The sequence below is a fragment of the Homalodisca vitripennis genome, unplaced genomic scaffold, assembly GCF_021130785.1.
Source record: "Homalodisca vitripennis isolate AUS2020 unplaced genomic scaffold, UT_GWSS_2.1 ScUCBcl_2482;HRSCAF=7298, whole genome shotgun sequence".
NCBI lineage: Eukaryota > Metazoa > Arthropoda > Insecta > Hemiptera > Cicadellidae > Homalodisca > Homalodisca vitripennis.
Genome location: NW_025778616.1, coordinates 44,349 through 56,646, shown reverse-complemented (window position 1 = coordinate 56,646; position 12,298 = coordinate 44,349). Strand labels below are relative to the sequence as shown.

The 12,298-nt window shown below is 31.8% G+C and overlaps 1 protein-coding gene across 4 annotated transcripts in view; it reads right to left on the bottom strand.

Moving 5' to 3' along the window:
* Positions 1–281: 281 nt before the first annotated feature.
* LOC124372078 (Golgi phosphoprotein 3 homolog sauron-like) overlaps positions 282–12,298 on the bottom strand; it is a 31,338-nt gene continuing 19,321 nt past the window's right edge. For 2 of the 4 annotated variants that reach the window (XM_046830441.1, XM_046830442.1), the window contains 2 exons: positions 5,241–5,280; positions 282–579 (listed from right to left, as the gene is read on the bottom strand). In XM_046830441.1, coding sequence (XP_046686397.1) covers positions 5,258–5,280 — 23 coding nt within the window. In that variant the 3' untranslated portion in view covers positions 282–579; positions 5,241–5,257. The remainder of the gene's footprint in view (positions 580–5,240; positions 5,281–12,298) is intronic. The other 2 variants (XM_046830440.1, XM_046830444.1) reach the window with 1 other exon arrangement.

Here is a 12,298-nt window from a genome sequence, read left to right as displayed (position 1 = left end):
GCTAAATAATATTATAAATTTATTGGATATTTGTTCTAATCTCTACAATTTTTTTTTAAATATTAGAATTGCGAGAAAAAATTATAATTAAAAAGGACCTGGTGATAATTTAAAATTCAAATCAAACAATTTTTAGATCTTATAAAATAGTTTCCGAGTGTTTTCTCATTTTATTTACACTAACTTAATGTTTTGGTTTAATATGTGCCTTTAAGAAACAAATTTATTTTAACTTTTTAATTACAATTTTTACGTACAATATATAAATAATATAATTTTAAAAAATCCACAATTTGCATGCACTAACGTTTAAAATTTAGAATAGATATATAAAAAAATAGAGCTAGCTAAATCCAAAATTATTATGTTTATAATAAATTTAGAATTGATAACATTCTTGACAGGATTTAATATGTTTAGTTTTAAAATTATGATAAATACCTATATACAAACAAGGACAAAATTGTATTGGAAACACATTTCTTGCAGCGTTATAATGGAAATAACTGCCATCGTAGTAACGACTGGAGAGGAGCAAAGTTGCAAACCCCAGTCACCAAAAGTCAGCATTGAATTCACCTGAAAACATAGAATGAAAATATTAAGGGACTATTTTCTCGAATCGTTATTTCAGTAGCCTATTTTTTATATAACAGCGAACTCTTTCAATTAGTGCCTTACTCGTATAGTAAACAATTTTCTTAATAATTCAAAATTTCCACAAGTCCACCACCAAATGGTGGCCAGATATCTTATTATATTCATAATCCAAGTGATTAGATTCAATGAGACAAAAACACAAATCCTAATACTCTTTGAAGTCGGTGGATTAGAATCAAATTTTTGCCACTAGCCTCTGTCAACTCATAATCGTTAAGACTAATCATCCAAAATACAAGTAAAATATAGATGCAAATTTATGTGTTAAAATCAACATAATTTTTCCTCAGTTGCCCATTCTTCTTACTCTCTAAAAGTAATACATTTCAATAATTATACAAGGCTTGTTATATGAATATTTCATACAAACAATATCTGACTCTCCTGATCATCTAAAAGTAATACATTTCAATAATTATACAAGGCTTGTTATATGAATATTTCATACAAACAATATCTGACTCTCCTGATCATCTAAAAGTAATACATTTCAATAATTATACAAGGCTTGTTATATGAATATTTCATACAAACAATATCTGACTCTCCTGATCATCTAAAAGTAATACATTTCAATAATTATACAAGGCTTGTTATATGAATATTTCATACAAACAATATCTGACTCTCCTGATCATCTAAAAGTAATACATTTCAATAATTATACAAGGCTTGTTATATGAATATTTCATACAAACAATATCTGACTCTCCTGATCATCTAAAAGTAATACATTTCAATAATTATACAAGGCTTGTTATATGAATATTTCATACAAACAATATCTGACTCTCCTGATCATCTAAAAGTAATACATTTCAATAATTATACAAGGCTTGTTATATGAATATTTCATACAAACAATATCTGACTCTCCTGATCATCTAAAAGTAATACATTTCAATAATTATACAAGGCTTGTTATATGAATATTTCATACAAACAATATCTGACTCTCCTGATCATCTAAAAGTAATACATTTCAATAATTATACAAGGCTTGTTATATGAATATTTCATACAAACAATATCTGACTCTCCTGATCATCTAAAAGTAATACATTTCAATAATTATACAAGGCTTGTTATATGAATATTTCATACAAACAATATCTGACTCTCCTGATCATCTAAAAGTAATACATTTCAATAATTATACAAGGCTTGTTATATGAATATTTCATACAAACAATATCTGACTCTCCTGATCATCTAAAAGTAATACATTTCAATAATTATACAAGGCTTGTTATATGAATATTTCATACAAACAATATCTGACTCTCCTGATCATCTAAAAGGCCGACTGTAATGGTGGCCTTCTTGATTCACATAGATCAATTAACTTCACTTTACCCATAGTCGTAAAATGATAAAAAAATTAAATAAAATAAAACATTCTTTATTTATTCAGGGCCACATGGCAAAAATATAAAACAAATAATAACATACAGTAAAGTAAATGATAGGAGATATCTTCGTTTTATGGATATAATTAACTCGGATCTGAACGCTTATTAGATTTTCATATTTTTACTGCTTATTTTGAAAAATCTCAAAATTGAATGTATTTCATCATTTGAATACTTGTAAACAACTTTTTCTGGATAAACTCTGAATCCACCCAGTTGCACTCGTGTCTAGAAAATGTTATCCCCAACTTCCAACCATCGGCTGGAGTTTTTCATGATGGAAATGTGACCTGCATTCCTAGAACTATTACTTGCAGATCGATAAACAACTTCTGCATCAATAAGTTAAGTAGGATTAACTGGAGTAATGTGTTCTCATTGGCTTGTAATATTGATGAAGCCTTTAAATCATTCATGCAAATTTTAATGATTCCTGTATTATTATAACTAAGGTTTAAAATATAGTGGTGTTAGAAGCTCTGGGTAAGTTATAAAACACAACTGGTACACACCCTACCTACCTTGGTAAACTTAGGCTACTTTTGGATGTTAGTTATGATAAACTTAAAGCAATCCCTAGCCTTCTACTAGCACATAATAGACTTAAGACTTTTTATAGAATTCAAATAGATTTGGCAAAAATACTGCAAATGACAAACTTATAATAGAATCTAATAATCAATGTAGAACGGCGTGGAAGGTTATAAATTCTGAATCCTCCCAAAAGGCTTGAAAGTTACAATTATGGTTCCAGTTTTTAAAAAGAGAGATAAGTCCTACATAAATAACTGTATGGTTTCAGAAGTAAATTATCTACCATTAAGTTTCTTAAAAATGTCATATCTATTGTTCTTGTAGGCCTGTTTTTGTTGATCTAGTTATTCTTACCCTTTCATATATATTATTTTACAATGATCTTAATTTGTATAGTTTTAGAAGTTATGTTCATAAGTACTAGATCCCAGAACTTAATAGACCTCAAATACTTTAGATTAAGTAAAACTCAGAACAGCTACATGTATATATCAGTGTAAAACTTTACTACCACCAGATGCAGTTACCACTCCTTTAAGAAATTTCAAAAACTGTATTGTGAAATGGCTGAAGCAGAAGGGTTTCTATTCAGTAGAATATAAAAGAAATACCCAGAAAAATGTCTTTAGTACAATGAAGAATCTTGGAGCATTGGAAAAAGGTTTAATTTACTGTCACTGGTAAATTAATAAAACATTTTCAACATAAATTTTATTATTGCGCAAGGCCTTTTGGAGTCAATGATTCCAAAATTATGTACTTGCTTAAACTATCTTACAGTACATAATATTTTATCTAGGCAACAAAGTGTTAAGGAACACTGCCTCTTTCCACAGACCAATGACTGATTACTGATAATAAATTATCAACAAATTCACCTAAATTTGTTATATATATATCATATATCAAAATAATATATATATATATATATATATATATATATATATATATATATATAAACTGTTCTTATGTTTTAAATTGTAAAATACCTCTGAGCAACCAATTAAAATTGTTTTAAATCTTACAAAATATGGTTGAAATCATAGTATTCTACAACTATTTTTGGAAATGGATCAGCCATATAAATATCAACTAAACTAAACTTTTACCACACCATCAAGTCCATAACTCAACCTCCAAGTGGTCTAAACCCCTCCCTGGAGGGGGGGGGGGGGTGGAACTTAGCTCTGGCTTAAATGGTGAACAATCCCATACATAAAGTGGTGCACAGTTGGATTTTACTAAACATTCACATTTTTCCACAACCGTTGTTTTCAAACAGCATAAGAAAAATTGTATAACTCTACAAATTTAACCCATTGATGTAGACGTACGTGTTGGTTGGTGATGTAGACCTGGGACATTCCCAAGGCCAATTGCTGTATATCTGCAAGATATCTTTGGAATGTTCATTCATTTTAAAGTGACTGATAGTAACAGTTGTCTTTATTATATGTTGACTTGTTTAAAACACAAATAATGGTGAAACTTGAAAACTTACGTGATTTCGAAAGTGTTGTACAATGAATGATTGAGTGTGTATGTGAATGATTGTGATGAAAGGTTAACATACTTGAAGACAATTACCACTAGGGAACAATTAACCAAGTAAATTACTTCATATAGTTCACCTGTTCACACCAAAGTTAGTGATCATTGTTTTATTAAATTTTTAAAAATATAAATACATTATTAATGGTCTTAGGTAAAGAAAATAAAAACAACAGAGAGGCAAATATATTTTAACCCTTTAACTGCAGGCCATTTTACTGTGGTACAAGTGAAACTGTTCTTAATGGTAAAAATACATTACTGTACAAATTGTGCTTCAGTTTTATAATTTATTTACGAAATTTAATAACCAGTTTAATAACGAATACTTACGTTCCAAAAATTATTACTGCACTAAGTATTTAATACTTAAAACCACCAAATAAAATAATTACAATTTATTAAAAGTTTCAATGCAATTTTTAGTTTCAATTTACAAAAATAGAATAAACAAATTATTCGTACATTTTCTGACAATGTATGAGGGCTATCCAGAAAATAAATTACCTTTTGCTCTGTAGCCACTAGAGAGGCTCTTATCGCCTTACATTTTCCAAGTTATGAAATGTTTTCTCCAAAATCTGACTTTATAATTTCTAGATATGTTGGAAACCATTTTCTCATGATGATAGTATTATTCTGTATAGTTTGATGTAGTTTCATAGTGATTGGGATTCATATAACTCAATTTTTAAAAACTTGTTAAGAGGTCTGATGTATAGGACAACCATAGAATCGGGAAAAAACCCAAAGGTCAATGTCAGCAAAAGGGTTAAACAATGTGTTAAAATTCATCATTGCATCACAAATAAGCTATAAGAGTACCAAACTAAAATATATATAGAAACTGTCAAAACCAGATAGAAGGCCCAGGTCTACTGTAGAGGAAGTGAAAGGTGGTATGAAAAGCAGAAAATCTTAGTAGAAACTAAACAACAAAACAATAGAGCAAAATAAAATCAGTGTAACTATTAGAGAAGTATATAATTGGAGTCTGAAAGTATAGGTTAATACGTTAAAGAGAAGAAATTAAAAGATTTAAAACGTGCAGCCAAAACCGAAACATATCAGACAAACACATACCATTGCTGTTCAACTGCTCATTCCCTCAGATAATTAGGTTCTGTAATAAGCAAACATACATCACATCATATTGTAACAACACAATTTGCTGAAGTACACGTTAACTTTAACTACTATACTTTGTTTTAATATAGAAGTTTGCCTATAACATTATATATAAACTGTTGAATCATACTTAACTCTTTGAGTGCCGCAGCGTTTTGCTATATGATATGCATAAAATGCCGAGCGAAATGCCTGATTTTACAAGGGTCTGGTTAAAAATTCATAAAAAAAATTATTTTTTGGTATAATGACCTGGTTTTTGTTTTTTTGTAGATAAATATATTTTATTTATAAATATAATACATTGATTACTTATTTAACGTTTTTATACTATTAAAAAAAACACTAACAAAAACTTTATGAGCCAAAACATTTTGTTTTTTATTTTGAGACAACATAGTGTTTTTGAAATATTTTATTTTTTCACTTTCAGTTATTCTATCTTGTACTTCATTAAATTCTTTACAAAAAGACATCTAATAACTTTTTTATACTTATAAATAAAATTAGGAAAATGCATGAAAATATGAACCGCTACAAAACTAGAAATTTTCTAAGCTAACCTAACACTCTGTGTATTGTCTACATTGCTAATGCTTAAATCTAATGCCTACAATACTAGGTCTTCATTGTCAGCAATGTTTTTACGACTCATTGCTTATAAATATCACTGAACAAACACAAAAATTATACAAATGTATGTAGTAAAGTACTAGCTGCTTACGATCACTGTAACATACACAAACAAAATAGTATGAAGATACTAACACTACAAACCCATTTACACTTAAAAACTTTTAATATTTACAAACATTTGTGAAATAAACACCAGCGCTAACAACACATGTGACGGCTCGTCCGTGTAGCTGTCGATTCTAAATTCGCGCTCTCTTTACAACCACTGTAAATATCAGAATCTAACCAGAATGCAACAAAACCTTCATCAAAAGTTACGTTGAAGCCTTTGGAATGCGTATGTATAGTCATTGAGCCAATTTAGATAAATACTATATAAAATATAAGCGTTACTGCAGAAGTCGCAAATAGCGATTCTGGCGTTTCTTGCATATAATGCAGGATCGCAAATAGCAATGCTCCGGCACTCAAAGGGTTAATACCCACCACAGCAAACTCCTGGTCATCCATATTCCCCTTATCATTCTAATTTCTTATTGTCTCCTAACATTTCCTTCTCTCAGTCACCTTGTAAATATCATAAACTTGAACTTTCGATCTCTATTCATTATAAGTCTTCTGTAACTTTCTGTCTTTACTTAATAATACTTCACATACGAAGCTATGGTGGGAAGGGTTGATTAAATGTGAATGTTGAGTTTAGCTCCAGTTCACCTTCCACAGGTGAACATGACTCCAGGTTCCAGGAGTTAAGTCTGTGACAGAATCAGATTTCAGAACGTTGCGCTAAGAGGAAGGTGAACTGAAGCTAAACTCAACATTCACATTACTAATACCTTTTTATGACTTTCTAGTATTATCTGCCAAACCACCAATTACAGAACTATCGAGTGTCTGAAAATCGACATGTTTTAAAATTTTGTGCAACCGCTGTCTCAACATTTGAACTGATATTTCCTGAAACTTTAAAATCATATAGATTCTAATGAGACTAAAAATCCACTGTTTAAGAGGATCATGGGTAAAACACACCAAAGCCAGTCTGTTTCAGCCAAAATAAATTCCTAGCCAACATATTCCAGAAATCCTGGAATATTCTGAATCAGGAAGTTTAACCTAGACCATCCTGACTCAAAATAAATTCAGAGAACCATCTAGTTACTTTATAATTTCATAACCCAAAAGAAATACCAAGGTTTGGCACAACAGTGACTGACCTCTCAGTCACGCCATAGCCTTCGATTGTGTCAGACTATGTAACAGCTGACTATTGGTTATATGATTACGGTTTAGAAGGAGCAACAAATTTATGTCAAACTTTAGTGAAACTTGTAAAGTCCGCCAAAGAGGTCCACTATTCATATAATGCAATAATAGTGCAGTGATAAATGTTTGTCACATACTCGAGTTTTTGAGAAATCAATAAAGGTTGAATGCTAAAAGTAAACATTCAGTCTTGTACGTGAATCTTGCTCAAAAATCAAACGGTGAACAAGGACTAATATCCTGAGGTCTCCTATATGCACATTTTGTAAACAAGTAAGATGGAAACAATCCCAGTTGTGGAAAAACGTCATGGTTCTCGTACCAGGACAATAAGTTGGCTGGCCCATACTGCATTGGTCATAAACTAATTTTAGGCTAAATATTGCACCACTGCATTTTCATGTCCTCTTGAATGTAAACTCTACAACGAGAAGAACAAGATTTGAGACAGTTGAAACCATGAAGGACAAACATACGCCTGGAGAGGACTTAAACTATTGCTTTGACCAGTAGAAACCTCAAATGGGGGTAGTATAAAGTATTGTACAGGTCAAAACCTGAATGGGTTAGGTTTAACATCTGTTGACTAAAGGTTCTCCATAGCTAGACTGAAATGTTTCGTTTCAAGGATTTTAATAAATTGCATTAGCAATATTTTATGTAGTGTGGACCATAAAACTTACGATGATAGTCATGAGAAGCCACGTACGCATTTAACCCTTCCCTTGCCTTGGACAGATGTATTTCAATAGTAGGCTTTGTCCTAAATGCCAAACACGATTATATCTGTTATTATTATAAACTGTGTCTCTTGGAGTTTTTCAGTTCACAAAAAGCCTTCGAAATGGCATGGGCACGCTCTGAGCCTCTCTTGGTTGGCTAGGAATTATTTTTAGATGACCTATATTTTGTGGCAGGAGCAGGGGACACCCCTTGTCTAGCTCCGTCCACCTACATGTCTGCCTTGCACCAACAGAGCCATAACCAAACATATACGTTGTCTGCCAGTGGCGTGTATTACTGACTCGTACGTTGTCATGAGTGGGTCAACTATGTATCTTGTTACTGTTCTTCATCACGTGATAGTGTTGTCTATACTTTAATATGTTTATCTTGTTTTATAGTGCGATTAAGTGTATTTTATTTGATGAGTAAAATTGATTTTCTGATCGAAATGGAAAATCCTGAAGAACATTGCCTCATGATATTCATAGTGACTAAAATAATTAGTAGTTCATTCATGATATCAAATTAGTGAGTCCCAAAATTGTAGTATTTGGTTGATAAATAAAATGAAAACACATCATATTGTATAAAGCAACTGAATATGTGTAATAATTACATACTTACTCTAACAATCGAAACTACTCTATTCCCAGTATAACTAACACATCACTGTGCAATCACAAAATAATGTGGGCTACTAAGGAAGAGAAACTGACAAGAGTTGAGTGACGGCCAGCTAACAGTCTGATTACCGCTGTCACTGTTAAGTAACTGTCATTTAATTTTGAGAATTATTCACATAAATAATAAATAATAACCCTCAGGAATTGCCCAACTCATTACAGCACATACTTTCAATTTGTTACTGTATTATGCTAATAACTATAAAATGTGTGAAAACCTAAAAGAAATTCATAGAATTTAAAAATAGATATTTAGACAAAAGTAGTCATTGAAACTGAAAACCATTTCCTCTAAGAAATAAACAAAAACTGATTAGAAAGACATTTTATTCATGTTTTAGTTTTACTTCAATACTTCACTTAACTCTTTCAGTGTCGTGAGAAAAAGTGTGTTTGTGAAAACTGCTATTTAAAAAAATATGTATTACTGTCATAAAAATGACAGTTTAATAGAACTTTTATGTACTAATAAACAATTACACTATTGAAACCAAATGCTATTTTCCTTGAAAATTTTTAAAAAATTTGATTTTGTTTAGAAAATTGTCCAATAAAATAAAAAGCAATGAGACAAATTTTCAGGAGGTCTAATATAAAATAGAAGACAATTTTGTCAAAACGTAAATTCGTTGTGCTTGATTTATGAAACTATTCTAAAACATAATTTTTACATTTTGGTAGTATTTTTTCATTACAAGAGCATTTAAAAATTAGTAGAACATGTTTTTGGTATCAAACTTAATTTTTTATTGATGATTAATTATAAACCCCTGTACCTGTGCTAAAAGATTACTGTGTAATATTGAATTCTTTCTTTAACACGTTAGATGCCAAGCCTAAATATTCTGTTTTAGCGTTAGAGTGCCAAAATTATCCGTGGCTAAAACTAGGAACTATTCATGTTTTTTCTGTTAGTTGGTCACTTACCATTTGTGATTTGATAATTTTTTTTGTATATATAAACGTTTTTACATCGTCGGTCATTCCTGGCCGACACGATCATTTTACAGTTACATAGTACACTATAAAATATGCCGTCGGTCGTACATGACCGACACAATATTAGGTGTGGGATATTACGTTTTTGTGGTTGGTAGTGCAGAATAGCTCACTGGATTGTACTGCAGCTGTAGTCAGCTGTGTATTACATCACTCTCGGACGACACCTCACTGTACTTTCGCGCCTTTTCCTCATCAACCTGCTATTGTTTTGAAGCTTTAAGCCTAGAAAGTGGAAGTGCGTTCGTAAAATGGGCGATCCTTTGCGACAATCGGAAATTGACAGAATAATTGACCTTCCCTCATCTCAAGGTTGATTTATTTGCGGATTAAGTGAAGATGAAAGTGTTGAGGACATGGACTATAGTGTGGTTGACGACACGGATTCAGACCCTGACTTTCAACCAAGTGATGGCTCGGACGAAGCTGCTGAAAAATGAGTTTATGGTTGCAAACGAAGACACAGACGCCGATGTTGATAATACCATAAACGACAGTTAACAGTACTCCTGACGAAGGTGACAATTGGCCATAGTTTTGAAGGTAAACAGCAGATCTTTTGAGTTTAACTCTAGGCCTACATTCAAATTTATTACCACTAATGATTCAAAACCGATCGACTTCTTTGAACAGTGTCTTAATGCCGATGTCATTGATCTGATGGTCACAGAAACAAATCGGAATGCTCACGATGTAATTTCTAAATTACGATTGAGCCGTAAGAGTAGGCTTTTAAAGATTGGCGAGACACCAATCCAGAAGAAATGAAAAAGTTTATAGGCCTACTTTTGTACATGGGCCCTAGTAACACTTCCCCGAATAAGTGATTATTGGTCCACAAATGCTTTATACAGCTTCTCAGGTGCCTCAAAAGTAATGAGCCGAAATAGATTCCAATTAATTTTACGCTTTTTGGCACTTCAATGATAACAACAATCTGCAAAGAGATGGGCGTATCGGCAAAATAAAACCCTGCTTTCTATTATAAATGGTATGTTTTTTTAACCTAAAAGGAAGCCGAACAAGACCTTGTCATCGATGAGACAATGATACCATTCCGTGGTAGGTTACTTTTCCGCCAGTACATACCTGGCAAAGCTCATAAGTACGTATTAAAATATTTAAACTTTGTGACAAAACTGGCTATACTTATGGTTTAAAAAAGTTTATATGGGGAAAGGTACCGTTGCTGCAACAGACAACTCAGTAGCTACCTCTGTAGTAATGGAGCTCATGGCAAAACCATTTGAACAGTGGCCACAACCTATATGTTGACAATTATTATACCTCTGTTCAACTAGCAAACTCTTTGTTATCGAGACAAACTCATCTTTGTGGAACCTTAAGACGAAAACCGAAAGGGCATTCCAAAAGACTTGACAAAAGAAAAAATCCAGAAAGGAGAAATGATTTGTTTAGAAAATGATGAAGGGGTCCTTATAACTAAGTGGCAGGATAAACGAGAAGTTTTAATGTTGTCAACTGTGCACAAACCGGAATATGTAGAAATTCCATCCAAAAACCCAGACAAGCCGTCTGTACTAAAGCCACTTGTTGTCACAGCCTACAATAAGGCTAAAGTAGGCATAGATCTTTCTGATCAGATGTCTTCATACAGCAACCGCTGTGAGAAAGACTAATGAGATGGTACCACAAAGTAGGTGAAGAACTCGTTCTTGGTACTTCTGTGGTTAACAGCTGGTTGGCATACAATACATTTTTGAAAACAAAAAAAAAACCTCCCAATGCTAAAAAGAAGCACTTAATTTCGATTACAAAATTCAAAGAACAACAGCTAGCTTGCTCCTTAATGTGTTTGCAGGAAACGCCACGCTTCCTGAAGTATCAAGGACTGGGCATCACTATCTAACATCATCTGCTATGGTTGGAGAAGGTGCAAAAAAACACAGAGTTAGGAAAGTTTTGCAAAATGTGTTATCAAAAACTGTCCGAACAAGAGAGGCCGCAGTGTAGCAAGAAATATGACAAAAGTCACTACATTTTGTAGCGTGTGTCCTGACAAACCATTTTTATGTGAAACATGTTTCAAGGACATTCACAAATGAAAAATTTACTATGTAATACAGAAATGACATTAAAATTAGATCATTCATTTTGTGGTAAGTTAACAAAAAACCTTATGTCACAAAGTGTTAATTATATTTGTAATTTAGGTATAAGGAAGCCAACTTTACAAGAAGCTATAAGAAAGCTTTGTAGTAATGTTCTGAATTTATGTATGAATATTTTATTCCTGACAGTATAATTCTAAATAATACTGTACATTATGATATTCATGTAAGTAACCTTCTCGGTTACAGATTAATAATTAATTAACACTTTTTGTGTGGTAATAATAAAACGTATATTTTATTACAGCATAATACGTATATTATTTTACAAACAACATCTTTAAATCTTAAAAAACAAGAAAAGCACACCATACAAATTGCTGATTTCCTTTAAATTTTATAATGCAAACACAGGGTAATAGTATTTGCTATAATCACTACTATTTTTACAATAAAATAACAAAAATTATGTTACACCAAAATTACAAAAACATCTGTCGGTCATCTTTGGCCGACGAGATGCTAAAGAAATACTCTATCTTTCGAGCCATATAACAGCACTTTATTGTAGCGTATCTGAACTGAAACAGTGTTCTGTAAATAGCCAATGTCATTCTAGGTCACGTAGTTT